General features: G+C 41.5%; 1 protein-coding gene across 5 annotated transcripts in view; it reads left to right on the forward strand.

The window, feature by feature from the left end:
* The window catches only part of ADPRH (ADP-ribosylarginine hydrolase), a 32,615-nt gene extending 12,675 nt beyond the window's left edge, over positions 1–19,940 (forward strand). For all 5 annotated transcript variants that reach the window (XM_073646540.1, XM_073646542.1, XM_073646539.1 and 2 more), the window contains exons 2-4: positions 10,358–10,712; positions 15,102–15,462; positions 17,534–19,940. In XM_073646540.1, coding sequence (XP_073502641.1) covers positions 10,358–10,712; positions 15,102–15,462; positions 17,534–17,921 — 1,104 coding nt within the window. In that variant the 3' untranslated portion in view covers positions 17,922–19,940. The remainder of the gene's footprint in view (positions 1–10,357; positions 10,713–15,101; positions 15,463–17,533) is intronic.
* Positions 19,941–22,723: the final 2,783 nt, after the last annotated feature.

The following is a 22,723-nucleotide window of genomic DNA, read 5'->3' on the forward strand; positions in this document are numbered from 1 at the left end:
CTCACCAAAAAAGTACACTGTTAAGCCACCTTCACACGTCCGCTTAAAAAATATACGTGTGAGACGGTGTGTTTTTACTATCCGTGTGGTTTTCTGTTGGCCATCCATGTGCTGTGTGCTATCTGTATGCCGTCCGTGTGACATGGGCTGAAATAGAATGCATTCAAGAAATTACTGATCTTTATGTGTTTAACCGGTTCCCGACCGCCCACTGTAGATAAACGTCCGCGCTGCCTGGGCTCTGTGCAGCGCGGACGTTTATCTACAGTGGGCGGTCGGGAACCGGTTAAACACATAAAGATCAGTAATTTCTTGAATGCATTCTATTTCAGCCCATGTCACACGGACGGCATACAGATAGCACACAGCACATGGATGGCCAACAGAAAACCACACGGATAGTAAAAACACACCGTCTCACACGTATATACGGTGGGTGGTCTCGCAGTGCTCAGGACCCCCAGGGTCCTGCAAGCACTGCGATTCCGGTGCAGAGCGTTAGCTCTGACAGGGTACATCATCGGGACCTGATTAGATCAGGTCCAATGATGTTAACCCTTTGCTGTCTTCTATATGCTGCGATCTATAGTGATCGCGGCATATAGGAGACAGCAGGAAGAGAGGGGGTCGTCTTACCTCCGAAGACCTCCGTTTCGTTTGAGGACCTGGGGTTGCTATGGCAGCTGGAGGTCACATGACCGCCTCCAGCTCTGCCATATATGGTGTCCTTCCTGTCTGGCTTCAGCCTGTATGTAGCTGATGCCAGACAGGAGACTGACTGAAACAGTCAGTGAAGATCTCATGTAATGTAATATATGACTATTACATTACATGAGATCAGTGATCAGAAAAATAAAAATTAATGTCCCATACAGGGACTAAGTAAAAATGTAAAAAAAAAGTTTTTAAACTATTAAAAAAAAAAATCACAAAATAAATAAAAATAAATAAATAAAATATTAAACCAATAAATCCGCATATTTTTACAAAACCAAAAAAAGTACACATATTTGGTATCGCCGCGTCCGAAACAACCCGAGCTATAAAACTGTCACACTAATTAACTCCTTCTGTGCACACCGTAATAAAAATAAATAAAAAACGGAGCAAAAAAATATGCTTTTTCATCATATCGCCAAACAAAAAGTGGAAAAAAATGCGATCAAAAAGCAGAATAGAAATAAAAATGGTACCACTGAAAACTTCATCTTGTTCCGCAAAAAAAAGCCGCCATACAGCTCCATCAGCCGAAAAATAAAAAAGTTATAGCGCTCAGAATAAAGCAATGCAAAAAAAATATTTTTTTTTCTATAAAATTGTTTTATTGTGTAAAAGCGCCAAAACATAAAAAAATACAGTAAGTGTAGTATCGCTGTAAACGTACTGACCCAAAGAATAACGCTGCCTGATCACTTTTACCACACGCAGAACGGCATAAAAAAAAACTCAAAAAACAATTACTGAAGTGTTTGTTTTTGTTAACTTTACCTCCCAAAAAACGGAATAGAAAGCGATCAAAAAATGTCACGTACCCAAAAATGGTTCCAATAAAAATGTCAACTCGTCCCGCAAAAAACAAGCCGTCACATGACTCTATCGGCCGAAATATGGAAAAATTATAGCTCTCAAAATATGGTGATGCAAAAACTAGATTTTGCAAAAAAAGCGTATTTTAGTGTGTGACAGCTGTCAGTCATAAAAACCCGATATAAATCTGGTATCTCTGTAATCGCACCGACCCGAAGAATAAAGTAATCTAATCAGTTATATCACACTAGGAACGGCATAAAAAATAAATAAAACAAATATTATTCACCTGCTACTGATTTGTTTATTATGTCTCCCAAAGATCGCAGTAAGGCTCTGCTCACATTTATCCTGCGCTCTGCGCTGAGCACTTACACCAGAGTTTCCGTGTAAATCTCTGAAATACGTGATTCAGCCAGAACCCATGATGGAAGATTCCCTGTAATGAGGCAGATATAGGCCACTGTGGACGCCGTCTAGCCTGGGATCCCACGGTGTCATTTGTTTTAGGCGTGCATAAAAGTGCGGTTGGCCACAGTTTTGTGCACTTCTGAAAAAAAGGACACCATTAAACAGAGGCCAGACGGAGTCCAGAGTAACTCGGCTGCCTCATTATAGTGAATGGATCCTGCAGGGGTTTCATCTGAATTACATCACTTGGAAATTTAGATGGAAACCCCGATGTAAGTGCTCAGCCTAGAGCGCCGGATAAATGTTATGTAAAATGTTCCCAATAAAAGCTTCAACTCAGTCCTCAAAAAAAGCTAGTCCCCACTCAGGTCCATCATCTGTTAAAAATATAAGGGACTTCCAAGTTACTGGTAGCAGAAAGGCTCTGGAAAAGCAAAATGGCCCTTGCCCCCCAAAAGAAATTCAGAAAATTTTGTGGTCCCAAATCCAAATGCCTATTCTACAATAATTTGTTCTCCAATTGTCAAATAGCACTCCTTCCCCCTCAAATCTCACCGTATGGCTGAGCGGTACGATACAGCCACATATGGGGTATTGACACTTTTAGAAGAAATTGTGACACATTTCGGCACCATTTTTACCCATTGCCCTGTGTGAAAATGTAAAATCTGAGGGTAAAACATTTTTTTGTGGTAAAAATATAATTATGCTTTTTTCACTGCCCAATGGTATAAATTTAAAAATTAAAAAATGCTCACTACTTCCCTAGATGAATTCCTTGAGAGGTGTAGTTTACAAAATGGGGTCACTTGTGGGGGTTTCTGCTGTTTTGGCATGTCAGCGACTCTTCAAATGTGACATGGTGTCTGCTGCCTATCCCAGCCAACATAGCGCTTCTTTCTCTTCCGAACCCTGCCGTACACCAAAGCAGTGGTTTTTCCCCACATATGGGGTATCGGCGTACTCAGGAGAAATTGTACAACAAATTTCATGGTGCAATTTATCCTGTTACCCTTATGATAATGCAAAATTAGGGAATGAAAAACATTTTTTATGGGAAAAATGTGAAAATTTTATTTTTACGGCTCAATATTATAAACTTCTGTGAAGCAGCTGGGGGTGCAAGGTGCTCACCACACATCTAGATAAGTTCCCTAAGGGGTCTAGTTTCTAAAATGGTGGCACTTGTGGGGGGTTTCCACTGTTTAGGCACATTAGGGGCTTCCCAAATGTGACATGGCGTCCGCTAATTATTCAAACAAATTTTACATTCAAAAAGTCAAATGGCGCTCCTTCCCTTTCAAACCCTGCCATGTGCCCAAACAGTAATTTGCCTCCACATATGGGGTATCGGCGTGTTCAGGAGAAATCGCACAACAAATTTCATGGTGCAATTTATCCTGTTACCCTTATGATAATACAAAATTAGGGAATGAAAAACATTTTTTGAGGGAAAAATGTGAAAATTTTATTTTTACAGCTCAATATTATAAACTTCTGTGAAGCACCTTGGGGTTCAAGGTGCTCACCACACATCTAGATAAGTTCCCTAAGGGGTCTAGTTTCCAAAATGGTGTCACTTGTGGGGGGTTTCCACTGTTTAGGCACATCAGGAGCTCTCCAAACGCAACATAGCGTCTGCTAATTATTCAGACAAATTTTACATTCAAAAAGTCTAATGGCGCTCCTTCCCTTCCGAACCCTGCCGTGCGCCCAAACAGTGGTTTTCCCTCACATATGGGGTATCAGCACGCTCAAGAGAAATTGCACAAAAAAATTTGGGGTCCATTTTTTCATGTTACCCCTGTGAAAATAAAAAAAATTGGGTCTAAAGTAACATTTTTGTGAAAAAAGTTAAATGTTAATTTTTTTCTTCCACATTCCCAAAAATTCCTGTGAAGCACCTGAAGGGTTAATAAAGTTCTTGAATGTGGTTTTGAGCACCTTGAGGGGTGCAGTTTTTAGAATGGTGTCACTTTTGGGTATTTTCTGTCATAAAGACCCCTCAAAGTGACTTCAAATATGATGTGGTCCCTAAAAAAATGTTTTTGTAAATTTTGTTGGAAAAATGAGAAATCGCTGGTCAACTTTTAACCCTTATAGCTCCCTAACAAAAAAAAATTTTGGTTCCAAAATTGTGCTGATGTAAAGTAGACATGTGGGAAATGTTATTTATTAACTATTTTGTGTGACATATCTCTCTGATTTAAGGGCATGAAAATTCAAAGTTTGAAAATTGCAAAATTTTCGCCAAATTTCCGATTTTTTTCACACATAAACACAAGTTATATCGAAGAAATTTTACCACTATCATGAAGTACAATATGTCACAAAAAAACAATCTCAGAATCAGGGGAATACGTTGAAGCGTTCCAGAGTAATTACTTCATAAACTGGCAGTGGTCAGAATTGAAAAAATTGGCCCGGTCACGAAGGCAAAAACAGGCTCTGGCACGAAGTGGTTAAAAATGTGCATAGATGATAGGCACAAATTATATATCTGCCTGCTATCTATCTATCTATTATCTTTGCACATCTTTAACACATAAAAAACAGTAATTTCTTGGATACATTTTATTCTGGTATGTGCTACATGGATGCCATACATGTGCAGGGCCGGCGTTAGGGCAGGGCAGACTAGGAATCTGCCTAGAGCCCCCACTCCCGTGGGGACCCCCAGCAGCTACAGCAGGAGCTTCACTGATAATAGCATTATCAGTGAAGCTTCCGATATAGAGACTTGTTGAGGACCTGTAGTAACATCACGATCATGTGACCATGATGTCACTACAGGCCTTGCAATCTGAAGAGCTTCAGGACCTTTGGTGAAGGTGTTGCATTGAAAGATGAGCGTGCAGTGAAGGACAGGACCACTGGCCACTGAATCTCCCCTATCAGAGTGATAGAAGCACTCACTGGCCAGTGCTCCTGTCCCCCTGCACAGAGCCTGAGAAGGGAGGGAGAGCCAGAGACCCGGTACCTGCTGAGCTGAGCTGCCAGAGAAGTTCTCCGGTGACCACTTGTGTGCTGCACTGCTCCTGCGAGCCTCCTCCTACTCCTTCCAGCCTGCTCCTGCCAGCCTCCTCCTACTTCTTCCAGCTTCCCCCTGCTTCCGCCAGCCTCCTCCTGCTCCTGTCAGCCTTCTCCTTCTAGCCTCCTCCTGCTCCTGTCAGCTCCCAGCAGAGGAGAGGGCAGGGAGGTGTCTGCTGGGACAGTGCTGCTGTGAGCAGGGGAAGCTGCAGCTCATAGTGTGGAACATCTTCATTCCCTTCAGCATAAAGCAGTGAAGGTGTGTATGTGAGGTGTGTGCAGTGTTTGCTGTCTGTGAGAGATTTGTATGTGTTTATATGAACGTTTGTTGTCCTGCATACTTGTGCTGTGTGTATCTACTGAGCATTTGTTGTGTGTGCCGTGTACATGTGTGTGCCTTGTATATGTGTGTATGTTTATATACAGTACAGACCAAAAGTTTGGACACACCTCATTTAAAGATTTTTCTGTATTTTCATGACTTTGAAAATTGTACATTCACACTGAAGGCATCAAAATTATGAATTAACACATGTGGAATTATATACTTAACAAAAAAGTGTGAAATAACTGAAAATATGTCTTATATTCTAGGTTCTTCAAAGTAGCCACCTTTTGCTTTGATGACTGCTTTGCACACTCTTGGCATTCTCTTGATGAGCTTCAAGAGGTAGTCACCGGAAATGGTCTTCCAACAATCTTGAAGGAGTTCCCAGAGATGCTTAGCACTTGTTGGCCCTTTTGCCTTCACTCTGCGGTCCAGCTCACCCCAAACCATCTGGATTGGGTTCAGGTCTGGTGACTGTGGAGGCCAGGTCATCTGGCATAGCACCCAATCACTCCCCATCTTGGTCAAATAGCCCTTACACAGCCTGGAGGTGTGTTTGGGGTCATTGTCCTGTTGAAAAATAAATGATGGTCCAACTAAACGCAAACCGGATGGAATAGCATGCTGCTGCAAGATGCTGTGGTAGCCATGCTGGTTCAGTATGCCTTCAATTTTGAATAAATCCCCAACAGTGTCACCAGCAAAGCACCCCCACACCATCACACCTCCTCCTCCATGCTTCACGGTGGGAACCAGGCATGTAGAGTCCATCCGTTCACCTTTTCTGCGTCGCACAAAGACACTGTGGTTGGAACCAAAGATCTCAAATTTGGACTCATCAGACCAAAGCACAGATTTCCACTGGTCTAATGTCCATTCCTTCTGTTCTTAAGCCCAAACAAGTCTCTTCTGCTTGTTGCCTGTCCTTAGCAGTGGTTTCCTAGCAGCTATTTTACCATGAAGGCCTGCTGCACAAAGTCTCCTCTTAACAGTTGTTGAAGAGATGTGTCTGCTGCTAGAACTCTGTGTGGGATTGACCTGGTCTCTAATCTGAGCTGCTGTTAACCTGCGATTTCTGAGGCTGGTGACTCGGATAAACTTATCCTCAGAAGCAGAGGTGACTCTTGGTCTTCCTTTCCTGGGGCGGTCCTCATGTGAGCCAGTTTCTTTGTAGCGCTTGATGGTTTTTGCAACTGCACTTGGGGACACTTTCAAAGCTTTCCCAATTTTTCAGACTGACTGACCTTCATTTCTTAAAGTAATGATGGCCACTCGTTTTTCTTTACTTAGCTGCTTTTTTCTTGCCCTAATACAAATTCTTACAGTCTATTCAGTAGGACTATCAGCTGTGTATCCACCTGACTTCTGCACAACACCACTGATGGTCCCAACCCCATTTATAAGGCAAGAAATCCCACTAATTAAACCTGACAGGGCACACCTGTGAAGTGAAAACCATTTCCGGTGACTACCTCTTGAAGCTCATCAAGAGAATGCCAAGAGTGTGCAAAGCAGTCATCAAAGCAAAAGGTGGCTACTTTGAAGAACCTAGAATATAAGACATATTTTCAGTTGTTTCACACTTTTTTGTTTAGTATATGTGTTAATTCATAGTTTTGATGCCTTCAGTGTGAATGTACAATTTTCAAAGTCATGAAAATACAGAAAAATCTTTAAATGAGAAGGTGTGTCCAAACTTTTGGTCTGTACTGTATTTTATTGCATTATTCTAACTTGTATATATGTTAATAGTCCATGTAGATGGTCGGGTACAGACACACAGTGTGTGTATGTGCGTGTTTGATCCACATTGATAAATCCCGGCAATGTGCCCATCATTCTTCCTCAACTGATGCAAAGAGGTCGGAAAACAAGCATCGAACGACTTCAGTATTGTTGTTCACGCTCATTAAATGGCCTAAACTCAGTGCATGTAAATACAACCGAAATGTTTGAGTGTGATGGTGCAAAATGTCAGCATTTCGGGCCACACATTAAACTTTTGCCTAGGGCCCCACTTTGCCTAAAACCGGCCCTGTCCATGTGCTGTACGTATTTTACACTGACCCATTGATTTGTATTGGCCCTTGTCATCCACGCGGCTGGAAGAAATAACAGACATGTCTCTGTGTGGTTCACATGGACACACGGTGAAAACACCGACATGTAAAGATCGCCATTGGTTTTAATGTTTGTGTGAAAACGGATGCCACACGTACCAGAGACACAGACATGTAAAGGGGGCCTTAGTCGCACTTGGTCATTTGGACTCAGCCCCTCACTGTGGCACGTGTAGTCAACACCATTTATTTTGATGCACTGAGGAGGGAGGGGCGTCTGAGCTAGGAAGCTACTGAAATGGATGGTTACGTACCTTTCATACTTACGGAAATATGATGAAAACAAACTCTCTGGGGCTCCTATGGACCCCACACGACTAATTAAAGGTTAACTTTGTAATGATGTGGTGGGGGGAAGTGTGGAGCCCTTGCCAATCACCCACAGGGTGTCAACATTAACAACCTGTTAACTACTGCAATAAACCTGTTTGCATTAGTCTGGAGCTGGTCTTCTGCCAGTAGGCTCTCATCACTCGGCTGATCAATGTACTTAGGGATGCATACAAGGATCATCACAGTTTTGGAGATTGTTGCTAGGGAAGGATATTTCTCATACAGCAAGTCACAATTTTAGTTATTTATTTTTGTATTTATCCTAGTTGGCTATTGCTCTTGTGAGAGTAGGAGTTATTTTATCTATCCTGACTCCATTTTGATTTTTGTATGTGTGACTCCTTGCTTTCTGAAATAGAGTTTGAGCCAGTATGTGTGTTTTCAGATAAGAGGATTTTAGGAATGTCTTTGTCTAGACACTTAGAGATAAGGAAGAAATGAAACTAGAAGGTAGAGATTCCTAAAATCCAAAAGATGGGTGTAGACAGAATTGCCTTTAGCCAATGAGATGTACACTATTGTTCAAAAGTTTGGGGTCACCCAGACAATTTTGTGTTTTCCATGAAAACTCATACTTTTATTTATCAAATGAGTTGCAAAATGATTAGAAATATAGTCCAGACATTGACAGGGTTAGTAATAATGATGTTTATTAGAAAGAATAATTTTCTCCTTCAAACTTTGCTTTCGTCAAAGAATGCTCCTTTTGCAGCAATTCCAGCATTGCAGACCTTTGGCATACTAGTTGCTAATTTGCTGAGGTAATCTTGAGATATTTCCCCCCCATGCTTCCTGAAGCTCCTCCACAAGTTGGATTGGCTTGATGGCCACTTTTTGCGTGCCATACGGTCAAGCTGCTCCCACAACAGCTCAATGGGGTTGAGATCTGGTGACTGAGCTGGCCACTCCATTACAGATAGAATACCAGCTGCCTGCTTCTTCCCTAAATAGTTCATGCATAATTTGGAGGTGTTCTTTGGGTCATTGTCCTGTTGTAGGATGAAAATTTTCTCCAATCAAGCACTGTCCACAGGGTATGGCATGGCGTTGCAAAATGGAGTGATAGCCTTCCTTATTCAAAATCCCATTTACCTTGTATAAATCTCCCACTTTACAAGCACCAAAGCAACCGCAGACCATGACATTACCTCCACCATGCTTGACAGATGGCGTCAGGCACTCTTCCAGCATCATTTCAGTTGTTCTGAGTCTCACAAATGTTCTTCTGTGTGATCCAAACACCTCAAACTTTGATTCGTCTGTCCATAAAACTTTTTTCCAATCTTCCTCTGTTCAATGTCTGTGTTCTTTTGCCCATATTAATCTTTTCCTTTTATTAGCCAGTCTCAGATATGGCTTCTTCTTTGCCACTTTGCCCTGAAGGCCAGCATCCCGGAGTCGCCTCTTCACTATAGACGTTGACACTGGTGTTTTGCGTGTACTATTTAATGAAGCTGCCAGTTGAGAAGCTGTAAGGCGTCGATTTCTCAAACTAGAGACTCTAATGCACTTGTCTTGTTGCTCAGTTGTGCAGCGGGGCCTCCTACTTCTCTTTCTACTCTGGTTAGAGCCTGTTTGTGCTCTCCTCTGAAGGGAGTAGTACACACCGTTGTAGGAAATCTTCAGTTTCTTGGCAATTACTCGCATGGAATAGCCTTCATTTCTAAGAACAAGAATAGACTGTCGAGTTTCACATGAAAGTTCTCTTTTTCTGGCCATTTTGAGAGTTTCATAGAACAAACTAATGTAAATGCTTCAGATTCTCAACTAGCTCAAAGGAAGGTCAATTTTATAGCTTCTCAAATCAGCCAACCCGTTTTCAGCTGGGCTAACATACTTGTGCCAGGGTTTTCTAGGGTTTTCTAAACATCCATTAGCCTTCTTACACAGTTAGCAAACACAATGTACAGTACCATTAAAACACTGGAGTGGTGGTTGTTGGAAATGGGCCTCTATACACCTATGTAGATATTGCACTAAAAACAAGATGTTTGCAGCTAGAATAGTCCTTTACCACATTAACAATGTATAGAGTGTATTTCTGATTCATTTAATGTTAGCTTCATTGAAAAAAATGTGCTTTTCTTTCAAAAATAATGAAATTTCTAAATGACCCCAAACTTTTGAACGGTAGTGTATGTATGCTAATGCCAGTGCATATGTAGAGATAAGCTGAACCAATTATATTGCTACAACGAATGTCCAAGAAATGTCTATATATCAGTGACCGATAACGTAATAAACACAGACCTGCCCTGATGCTCAAAAGAATCAGTGTAGTTCTTACGTGCAGGCATTTGAGTTTTACATTTTAATTTGGAACCGGCACAACGTCTCAGAACGTCCCACATTATGTGGCGACGACCCCTCTGTTCAGCTATAGCCTCCTGCTTCATAAATATATTATGCAAGAATGCAGCCGACTGTAACAAACAGGCTGAACAAACGTAGAAAGGAAAAGGCCCACACAAGATGGTATTTCAGGGATTTGTTTCTCAAAGTTTCTTAGTAAGTTTTTGAGGGAAATGCTCACGTGTAACCTTTTTCCAAAAATCATGAAGAAAGACTGAGATTATTCAAAGCATTAAATGTAACGTTCTGTTCCCAGCTCTTCTTTACAGGTCTCTGTAAACCTTTCTCTGGAGCTGGCATGTGTTCTGGATTAGTGGAGAATTATGTGGCCGCAATGGTCCTCAGCGCAGCTGGAGATGCCCTCGGTTACAATAATGGCAACTGGGAATTCTGCAGGAGGGGGATGGAGATCCATGCTGGGCTGGCCAAACTAGGAGGCATCGAGAACATAGATGTCAAGAATTGGATTGTAAGTGATGACACCGTCATGCATATTGCCACAGCAGAAGCTTTGGTGAAGGCCGGCAAAAACATCGAACCTTCCAATTTATATCCATTACTGGCAAAAGAATACAAGGAATGTATGGAGGACATGGACGGCAGAGCACCAGGTAATATACATTATGGCTCTGATGTATACAAGATAAAGAGGTAACTGTGCAAATAATAATAAGTTCCACAATTGGATGTGTTTAAAAAAATGTTCCTGTGCTGAGATAATCTTATAAATGTGCCCCTGCTGTGTACTGTGTAATGGCTGTGTCTGACCGTACAGGAACATGGTCTGATCATACCACAGGGGACAGGGGAGAATGCAAAAGAGAGTATTCGGACAGGACAGCATGGTATCAAAGCTGATTATTTATTTGACGTAAAACATTTTTTAAAACATGCAGTGAAATGTTTTGCCTCAAAAAAAAAAAAAAAAAAAAAATCAGCTGTGATCATGTGCTGTAATGTCTGTATACTCCCTTTTGCTTTCTCCCCTGCCCAGGAGATGTGGTATGATCAGACCATGCTCCAGCAAAGTCAGACACAGCCATTACACAGTACACAGCAGGGGCACATTTATAAGATTATCTCAGCACAGGAACGTTTTATTTAATCACATCCAATTGTGGAAATTATTATTATTATTGTTCCAAGATCTATTAATTAAAATGTACTTTGTTCATGGGGCAACCCTTTTCATGCAAATGGTTGTGTGGCTATGTCCTTTGGATGACATGGGCACAGGAGCTGTGTCTCCTCTGGCCATAAGGGGTGATGACTTAATGTATAGCTCACACCCCCCTACAAGGGCTGGAATCAGAATCCCCACCGATTCTGGCCATTTAAGCACTTAGATGATGCAGGCTCCCTCTTTCCCCAGTGACACAACTGAGGAGTGTCAGTAGATAACCAACAGCCTCTGTTGCAGCCTCATAGATTGCCTGTCAGTTTGTTCTGTAAAAAGCATTGTTCATCACTAAATCTCTCCTAGATTGTTGGGAGAAGTTGCTCTTGGAGGATGTGTAGATCCCATTCTTTATTCATGGCAGTGATCTTAGCCAAAATTGTGAGTGAGCCCCCTGCATGGCTGTAAAGCCCCCACACATGAATGGTGTCAGGATACTTTACTGTTGGCATGACTCATGGTAGCGTTCACCTTTTTTTCTCTTGACAATTTTTCTTCCAATTATCCCAAACAGTCTGAAGGTGTCCTCATCAAAGAAAATAACTTTACCACAGTCCTCTGCAGTCTTATCCCTGATCTTCCTGCAATGTTATTTCTCTGAAGTCCCTTAAGACTGTTTGGGACATCTGGAAGAACTGTCTGAAGAAGAAAAGGTGAGCGCTACCATGATTCCTGAGCTATGCCAATAGCAAACCATTTTGAGACCATTTATGTATGGAGTTGATTTTCTTCCAAGGTAGTAGGCTTACTCACAATTTTGCCTAATAACACTGCTATAAATATCCTCCTAAAGCAACTTTTCTCATTGATCCAGGAGCAATTTGGTGATGAAGAATGCTTTTTCCTACATGATGGAGACCATGTCACAAAACAAAAGTCATAACCAAGTAGCTCACTGAGCAAACATTGAAATTTTGGGTCCATGGACAGGAAACTCCAAATTTCAATGGTATTGAGAACCTGTTGTCAATCCTCAAAAAGCAGGTGGACAAACAAAAGTACAGAAATTGTGTTGATAAACTCCAAGCACTGATTATGTAAGAATGGGTTGTTACGAGTCAGGATTTGGCCCAGAAGCTGATATCCAGCATGTCAGAGCAAAATGCATAAATTTGATTAATTTGGCAATAAAAGTTGAAAAACATATGAAATGCTTATAATTGTTCTTCAGTTAACATATAAACATTTGATTAAAAGATCTAAAAACAGCAAAGCAAAAAACTATATAAAAACTAAAATGTGTGTCTGTCTCAAAACTTTTGGCCACGACTATAGAGCCGAAGTCACTTGCTCTATGTAATAATATTAATATTATTGATATAGCGATAATATATTCCGCAGCACTTTATAATTAAGCAGACAAATGTATAGACAATAAAGATATTACAAAGTAACATATAGTTCAACAGTTACAGGAAGAGTGAGGACCCTGCTCACAAGATTACAGTCTATAAGGAAATAGTTCCGGCATAAACAATCCAATCATTTAATGAATAGGCAGCATTTTCCTTGTTTAGTATAATACACCCCATAGTCCTTCATATACTATAATGTTCTCCCCATAGTCCTCCATCTAATATATATAATTGTCTTATCCCGTTTGTCTGTCCTTCTATCCAGGAAATTCCGCGTCGCTGATTGGTCCGGCCGCGGCTAATCAGCGACGCGGGATTTCAGAAAAAAGATGGCGGCCGTTAGCGGATCATCTGCCGCATGGTGGTCAGCGGCGATGCAGCCGGGAGATGACCGGCGCCAGCCAATCATCTCCCGGCTGCTCGCAGCAGAACTACCCCGACCGGCGGCGCCGCTGACCTCCATGCGGCTACCGTCGGGAGATCAGCGGCTAGGACCGCTGATCTCCCGACGGTAAGTGTGAAGGGAGGATCGGGGAGGGGCGCCGCCGGTTGGGATGCTTCTGCTGCGAGCAGCCGCTCATCTCCCGGCTGCTCGCAGCGGAAGTACCCGCACAGGCAGCGCTGCTCCCGGGCCCACACTAATACGACGCTGCATGGTCCCGGTCGGGACCAATCAGCGATATTGGCGCCAAATTTAAATACCGCTCTGCACAGAGGTCAGCGACGAAGCAGCCGAAGTACCCCGACCGGCGGCGCCGCTGACCTCCATGCGGCTACCGTCGGAAGATCAGCGGCCAGGGCCGCTGATCTCCCGACGACAAGTGTGAAGTGAGCACCGGGGAGTGGCGCCGCAGCGGAAGTACCCGCACAGGCAGCGACGCTCCCCGGTCCTCACTAATACAATTCCCGGCCGCGACCAATCTGCATTATTGGCTCCAAATTTAAACACCGTTTTGCTGATTGGTCGCGACTAGTGAGCGATTTTAGCGCCAAATTTAAACAAGCTCTCCGGTCCTCACTTACACAGTTCGCCGATTGGTCGCGGCCGCCGCCCGCGACCAATCACCGATGTTGCCGCCAAATTTAAACACCGCTTTGCTGATTGCGCCCGGTCGGCCGCATACATATTCTAGAATACCCGATGCGTTAGAATCGGGCCACCATCTAGTATAGTATAATGCACTCCCCATAGTCCTCCATATAGTATAATGCACTCCCCATAGTCCTCCATATAGTATAATGCACCCCATAGCCCTCCATATAGTATAATGCACCCCATAGCCCTCCATATAGTATAATGCACCCCATAGCCCTCCATATAGTATAATGTGCCCCATAGCTCTCCATATAGTATAATACACTTCCCATATCTCTTCATAAAGTATAAAGCACCCCATAGTCCTCCATATTGTATAATACATACCCCATAGTTCTCCATAGAGCATAATGTACCCCATAGTCCTCCATATAGTATAATACACTCCTCATAGCCCTACATATAGTATAATGCATCCCATAGTCCTCCATACAGTATAATGCACCCCATAGTTCTCCATATAGTATAAAGAACACTCCATAGTCCTCCATATAGTATAATGCACACCCCATAGTCCTCCATACAGTGTAATGCTCCCAATAGTTCTCCATACAGTATAATGCACTCCCTATACTCCTCCCCATAGTAGAGTGCCCTCCCAATAGTCCTCAATATAGTATAATGCATCACATAGTTCTCCATATTGTATAATGCACCCCCCATAGTCCTTGATAGAGTATAATGCAGCGCCCATATAGTATAATGCAGCCCGATTATAGTATAGAAGTATAATTCACCACATAGTTTTCAATAGAGTATAATGGAGCCCCCACAGTCCTGCAGTATTATGGCCACCAAGTATGAAAAAACAAATAAATACAATACTTACCTCTCCTCGTTCCCCCACTGCTCCAGGCTCTGCAGAGCATCTCAGCAGCTCCACTGCCGGCACAGCTTGGCGAGAAGAAGTGATGTCATCACGCCTGCTGCGTCAGAGGCAGAGGGGAGAGGGAGCATCATCTGACGCTCTCTCCTCCATCATTGCTTTCAACTGTATCGGCATCTATGTTGCTGATACAGTTGAATGTGCACACTCAGGACAGTAAGTATAAGAGAGCCACAATGTGAATCACATAGACTTATATAGTCAGCATGGGATCAGGGTAGTCGGAGTGAGGCTCAGTTGGATCAGCCAAGGACTAGAACGAAGCTGATAATGGCGTAAAGCAGTAATTAGTGATACATCTGAAAACAAAATTATTTACTTCAGATACATTAAAAAACCATGGAAAAAAAAAAACTTTTTCCCTGGATTTGTGACTTAAAGATATTAAACATAAAAGAAAAGTATATACCTGTCCAGCAAGGCTGCAAAGGAAATCTTCAATAACATGTTAGTGGCTAATCTGTTATGTCTTCTGTGTGTATATAGGAGGAACCTGCGTAGACAATGCACGTTCGCTACGTCCTGAGATACCAGACGGATGGAAGATCCCATTTCAAAGACACGCTGGAGGATGTGGTGCGGCTATGAGAGCTATGTGCATAGGATTGAGGTTTCCACGCCCAGAGCAGCTGAATGACCTGATACGCATCAGTGTAGAGAGCGGTCGGATGACGCATCATCATCCTACAGGCTACCTTGGTTCAGTGGCGGCTGCATTGTTCACTTCTTATGCCATAAATCGTAAGCCTCCACACGAGTGGGGAAAGGAATTGTTGGTCGTGTTGCCTTTGGTAAAGGACTATGTCATAAATGCTGGGCAAGATGTGTCCGAAAACCTGAATGCATGGTGAGTACAGAATCATGATAAGAATAGAAAAATAAGTCTCCTTACTGTCTGTGGTATACAGGACACTAACACCACAGATTACCTTACATTCATCACTTGTAGTATACAGGACATTGAGTCGCCTCTTGCTTATCCTGTAAAACTAAGTCATGGTGTAGGACAATATTCTATCAGCATCATGAAGTGAGGAAATACAAAGATACAAAGCTACAATAATTATAACAATACCCACTGGTTTTACCCTCTTGACTTTGGCAATCCAGACATTCCCTTTTTCTTTTCTTCATCTTTTTTTGTCAGTGGTAGCACATTGATTACCTTTTCAGACTCTTAAAAGGAGTTGTCTCATGTTCAGTAATGGTAATAATATCTAAATGCTTGCAAAAACAAGCAACTTTGTAATTTACTTAATAAAAATCCTCTCCGTTCTCAAAACTAGTTTGACTTGTTGGTTAGGTTGCCAACCACTTCAGAATGGCGGGTCTCCTAGGAAAGGAGCATGCTCTTGCAGGCTGTTTCTTATATACCTTGTAAGCTCCTCTTTGCAGTTGGCTGAATTGCTGGATCTGACCAGCCCCAGTGCCCCTGCTCTTCTCCCATGCTGCAATGGCAAGATGACGGTGCTGACGGCATCAGAGAACCTACAGTTCAGACCAGTGGTGTCCAGGAGCCTACTGCTCCCCTGTAAGCAGGATGGACGAGGGGCGGTCTGCTCCTGAAGACAGCAGATGAGCCCACCCCTTTAACCATAGAGAAATAATTTATCTGCTACTAGACAGTGTATCCACCAACTTAGTTTTGAGCTGCTGTTTGTCCACACACTTTCATAGATGGCTGCTTTCGTAAAATTTTACCCTTGAGGGAGTGAAGGTGGAGGACCTCTTCAGTTTTCTAGCCTGATAGCAAATTTAGTGCCAGCTACAAGTGATTGTTATAGCCCCATTGTTTGTCCCGATCACTGCAAATGAAACTCAGAGTTGAGAATGCAATCTATACATTGACCTCAAATGGAAATGTCACATAATCCATGGGTGTATTAATATGTATAGAGGCTGTAAGATTGAGAATATTTGATTTGTACTACCAGCATTTTCTATTGCAACCGCCAACATTTTGGTTACTAAGACGTACAGACTCTCAAGCTTCAGGTTGATATCCACCATTATTCTCCTCTAAGTAGTTTCTTTTTTTTTTTTTTTTTTACAAGCATCAAACTTACAGTAAGTGATCAATTTGAAGAATCATATATGACCCTCAGAATTTGTCCGGCATGCTATCTAGAAAGCTGAGATGGGAGGATTGATTTAGTTCGGACCCTTACATCGGATGCCTTTTTTCTGCCGTCCACGAACATTGTGGTCACCAGTGAATTATTTTCCTTGGCTCACATGGTATTAGCTCTACAATGTCACAGAAACGATAGTTTACCTCTGGATCTGCCCAGCCACTGTTTATTTAGGGAAAGGATTATACCAATGATCAAAATGTTCCCTTCAAAGCACATCTGGACACCAGGGTTCTCAACTGTCTTGAAATTCCAAAACAGTCCATAAAAATAGGGCACTTTTTTGCCCTCTACGTGAAAAAATATTAAAGGCATATGTTGTTGTTTTTTTTTTTTAGGCTACAGAAACAGATTATTTTGACTGTAATTATCATCATTTTACAATTTAGTGAATGCAGCTGATGTTCTCATATCAGAATTATGGGCTGTAGGCATGTATCACTTATCATAATGATTTATTATCGTTTTCCAATGTGTACATAAAATATATTGTTTGTCCGTGATTTTTTTAATAAGCTGTCCAGAAAATAGGCAAGTTGGCAACCCTGCTGGACACATAGTTCATGGTCATATTGTCCTAGTTTTCCCCTAACATTTGAGAGTGACAAAGAATAAATGGGATATTGAGATTAACTTTGTTTAACATCTGAACTGTGATATTTGCACGGAGTAAGGTTTTAATATTTTAATGGCTTGTTGGGTTTGGCTGCTGGGCACATACCAGCAGACAATATGAATTCATATATGAAATGGTAATATTAACCTTTTACCTTATATGTTGTCTAGGTCTTACTTTGAAGGACAGTGGAATTCTTATCTTAAAGAAAGGGGAATTTTGGATGGAACATCTCAGCCGAAGTTTCCAGAGAAGTACGATGTTCAGGAACGAGATGAGTTTTACAAATCGGTCAGCTACAGCGGATGGGGTGGAAGCAGCGGACATGATGCGCCCATGATCGCTTACGATGCAATCCTTGGTTCTGGTGACAACTGGACAGAACTTTCTCATCGTGCGTTTTTTCATGGTGGGGATAGTGATTCCACTGCAGCCATTGCAGGTGCTTGGTTTGGAAGCATGTATGGATTTAAAGGTGTCCCCAAAGCCAACTACAAAAAATTGGAGTATAGAGAGAAACTAGAAAAGCTTGGAAAGGATATCTACCATCTTGCATAGAGCATGGGCTTCAGTTGTAAAGCATCTTTCCATAAAATATTAGATTCCTTTCACTTAATGATATAAATTAAATTTAACAAGAGGAATCCCTGTAAAGTTATCTTCTGATAAGTCATAGATAATTGGGAGAAGTCTGTGCTCGGACCACAATGGTTCTTTACAGTGAAAGGCCTCTATGTACCACTCAAACCCTTTTAGTATTTAGATTTCTGTAATTGGATACATAATGCAACATTGTAACAAATATACTATTGATTAGAATGAATCTTCACTACAAATCTGGGAATTGGTGAAGGTGACTCTACAGAACAATTTCAATGTAGAAATAAGTGTGGTCCGATATTCCAGATGTCACCAATATGATTTTCTCACATCTTTCTATTATATGTTGCAAGATCATTTTAGTGGTAATCTGTTCTGTGAGATGGTACTTTACTTAGCGATTGATATATTTTTTTATTCATAAAGTTCCTTAGTGTCAGTTTCTCTATAAGGAGAATTAAAAAACAAAAAAAACAAAACTGAAATGTCACATGCCAAACCTCAGCGAAAGGAATTTTATACTAGAAAGATTCACTTAATGTATGTTACATGTACCATGACCTGAAAATGGACCATCTACCTTTAACCATTTGCTGACTGTCAACAACATACAATACGTAAGACTAGTCTTCCTATAGCTCTTCAGCGCTGTCTCTGAAGACTGCTAGCGGCAGCTGTACAGGTAAATTTGTCAATGGGAGGAAAGAAATTCAGACAGCTGAATCCACGAAAGTGAAGAGCTGTTTGGTTTACTGTCAATTTTTCTTCCTGATCATTTTAGAATGTCACTTGCTATATTCATTCCAGCAATCCCAGTAGGAGATAAAACTCAGCAGTTCTATCTTTAAATAAGTTAAAGATAAAATATCTCCAAAGGTTTCCTACAATATAATAACGTGAACAGCATGTAGTGAAAAAAGTAATGAAGGAAAAATAAAATAATAAAACAGAACATAGAACAGCTGACACCACAGCGGTAGCCCCAGACACTGGTGACCAAAAATGGAAAGGTGAATCTACATTGTAAATTTCTTTTAGTCCAGGCAAGTTATAAAAAAAAAACACAACAAAACTCAGCAGTTCCTAGGGAAGGCTTATAACCACTAACATACAAATATACAATCTATTCAAAGTTTTGGCTAAGAAAAACTGTATCCGAGTACAAAACATGAGCAATTCACAAAGATGGTTCTATGACTACATAGTCTAAATATATTCATATCGTTAAGAGTATACACGTGCCTATACTTTAGGGCAGGGATCATTGAAACTACTGTGGAAATAGAATTCCTAACATGCTTGGACAACCTGTGTCGTCTGGTGATGCTAGGGCATGTATCATCTAAAAAGTGCCTACTGGACACATAGTAGTAAATTGCACTGTATATAAGAAATGCCGCATACAGTATAGAAAATGGTATTCTATGCAGATATCGAGAGCAAAATGTGTATTATATATCAAACGTGTACTATGTTTATATAGCTCTAACAGCTGTACCTATAATTGTAGAAACCTTTTTTTGATAGTATTAAAGGGAATCTTGCATTAGATTCATGTGGCCTGAACCTCGGGCAGCATTGGCCGAGACGCTGGGTGTGGTGTTTTAGAGAGAAAATAGCCAGAGACCATAGGAAGAGACGTGTCTATTCCAGTGCCGACTCTGGCCAGCTTTTCCCGTCTGTGCTTTTAGTGATTTATAGGTTTCTCCCGATGTACACACATGGGAGAGACCTGTCAATCAGCAAGAGCGGTGTAAGGACAAGCCATCTGGATTAGTTACATCTCTCCCTTTGGTCTCCAGCTTTTCAAACTTAGTTTTCTCTGAAATGAGGCAGAGAGCATTTGATTCATGTCTGAGCGAGATCAGGCCACTTGAATCTAGTTAAAGGTTCCCTTTAAGTTGCCGTGTTCTGTGTCCTAGACTTCCATAATTTGTTATAACATTTATGCCAGATCCTTATTAAAGGGGTTTTCAAGAGTTGGAAGTTAAAAATTTAGGAGCAAAGGTAGTAAAAAAAAAAAAAAAAACAGTAGTCTAAAATACTAAGACTAGTGGGAGGCCGCCACCATCTGTACGAGAGCTGAAAATATATCTTTAAAACTCTTGAATAATTTGCTCTTGATGGTACTAGATGCATTGTATCTTCTGCTTGCAGTGAAAACTTAGCTTTAAAGCCTTGACATTTACTCCATTTATTCTGAATCCTGCATTGCATAAAGTCTTCTTTATAAATAATAAACTAAGTAAAATCAATGAAAAAAGCAATAGCAGTGCTCCACTACAGGCTTTGTCCAAAATTGCTGACATGAGAACTCTATATTAGCTACACTTATTCCACTATTGCGACATTTATAATAATGCAAAGTTCTTGGGGCAAATTTTGATTAGTGTGTGAGCAAATGTGCCACAGAGCAGACCATTTCTCTAAATCAGGAATGTCAAACTCAAACACACAGAGGGCCAAAATGAAAAACTTGGACAAAGTCGCGGGCCAACCAGTATACAGTATAATTGACCCCACATAGTCCTCCATGCTGTATAATGGGCCTCACATAGTCCTCCATACAGAATAATGGGCCCCACATAGTACTCCATACAGAATAATGGCCCCCACATAGTCCTCCATACTGTATAATGGGCCTTACATTGTCCTCCTTACAGAATAATAGGCCCCACATAGTCATCGATACAGAATAATAGGCCCCACATAGTCATCGATACAGAATAATGAGCCCCACATAGTCCTCCATATAGAATAATGGGCCCCACATAGTCCTCCATACAGAATAATGGGCCCCACATAGTCATCGATACAGAATAATGGGCCCCACATAGTTATCGATACAGTATAATGGGCCCACATAGGGATGGCAGATCTGGTGTTGCGGGCCATATGAAACCACCCTGCGGGCCGGATTTGGCCCAGGGGCCAGAGTTTGACATGACATGTATGCTCTCAATGAAGCCCTATTCTAAAGACTAGACCTGAGGGATTGATAGGATTCAGCTTTACTTTGTTTTTAATTGAAACAATCAAGGAAAGATATGTGGATAGGGTGTGTGGTCTTTAGAGTTGCTCACACTTCCAAATCCACAAAGCAGAAAATCTAGAAATCTTAAGTAATATATAGCATTCTTATGTTCAATAACAGTCATAAATCTTCCATCCATATAGTCTGTCAGTTTTCTTAATCTGTTCACGATCAACTTTTTGGGCAGCACCAACCACAACCTCCCAGACACTGATCAGAGAGGTGACTTTTTTTTCCCTCACCGCAAATCTTCTGTTTAAGAAGGGCCCACAAATTATCAATAGTGTTTAGATCAGGTGAGGATGAGGCTATGTCATCATTCTTTCATCTGTAAGGCCTTAACTAGCGGCCAAGCAATGTAGACTTCAATGCTGCAATGGAGCATTGCCCTGCTTTAAAATCATGGCTTTCTTGAAGGATTCAGACTATGTCCTACACCATTTGTTGAAGAAATTATCTTCTAAAAACTGGCAGTGGGTTTGGGAGTTAATTTTGAGGTCTGTGCCTATTACTGATCTAGCCATGGATTCCTCCATCTGTTCCATCAAGAGTCACTCTCATCTCATTAATCCATTAAACCTTTGATAAATCTGTCTTCAGATATTTCTTGGCCCAGTCTTGAAGTTTCAACCTGTGTCGTCTTCAGTAGTGGCTTCAGCGTAAGGCTACGGCTCCACTATTAGTATCTGGTCAGTAATTTTCCTTAGTATTTGTAAGCCAAAACCAGGAGTGGGTGATAAATGCAGAATTGGTGACTTGTTTCTATTATACCTTTTCTCTGATTGTTCCTCACCTGGTTTTGTCTCCCACTCCTGAGAAAAAATACTGATAGCGGGGCCGTGGCCTTAGGCTGAGATCCCAGCTGTACACTCTGAGACATACTAGGACTGCCATAGATGTACAAAATTAATCTGTTCAATCTATTATTGCGCTTTCCCTTTTTCACTAGCCGATTGCTATCATACAACAAACTTTTTCTCAATTTCCATTTGAGGATAAGAAATAAATTGCAAAACAGTCAACATTTTAATTTTTAAAGGCATAAAAATTAAACCTTTAAAATGCAAAATGGTTAACAGTTTCTGCAACAGATGCTACCTAATGCTGCAATTACCATATTGCTCAAGTTCCCTAAACTTCTGCCTAGTGTGTTGCCACAAATATTTCCTAAGGGTATGTGACACTCCCCCTGGGCTGTGGGGTACTCGGTAGCCGGGCCGGTCGATGCTGGGGGATGTCACAGTGGCGGAGACCGTGACCCAGGGCAGTCAATAAAAGGGGTTTTAAAGAAAAGGGAATATAAAGTTTTATATATATATATATATATATATATATATATATATATATATATATATATATATATATATATATAATATATAACATTCGTGACGCCACCTGTGGTATGCAGCTATATGGAGCCACCGCTGCGGTGCAGATCCTCTGGAGCTGATGATGACGCAGCAGAATTGGTTCAGCTCGCCACAGGCAGAGCTTAGCTCCAGGGCAGGAAATAGTGATGTGATAGATGTTGCTGTGTAGTGCAGGGAATGGCGCAGTTAATAATCAGTCCACAACTTAATGGCAGTTTCCTCTTATCTTTACTTACGGTGGTTAGGCAGACCAAGGCACGGGCACTAGCTTGTAGTAGAGGTCCGGGCGGCCTGGAAGGATGTTGGGAATCCACCTCGCCAGGTGAAGTTGGAGGCCTTCCCTATGCGCTAATCTC

This window comes from Phyllobates terribilis, unplaced genomic scaffold, assembly GCF_046119375.1.
Source record: "Phyllobates terribilis strain yellow unplaced genomic scaffold, ASM4611937v1 Scaffold_9__5_contigs__length_417890890, whole genome shotgun sequence".
In the NCBI taxonomy this organism is placed as follows: Eukaryota; Metazoa; Chordata; class Amphibia; order Anura; family Dendrobatidae; genus Phyllobates; species Phyllobates terribilis.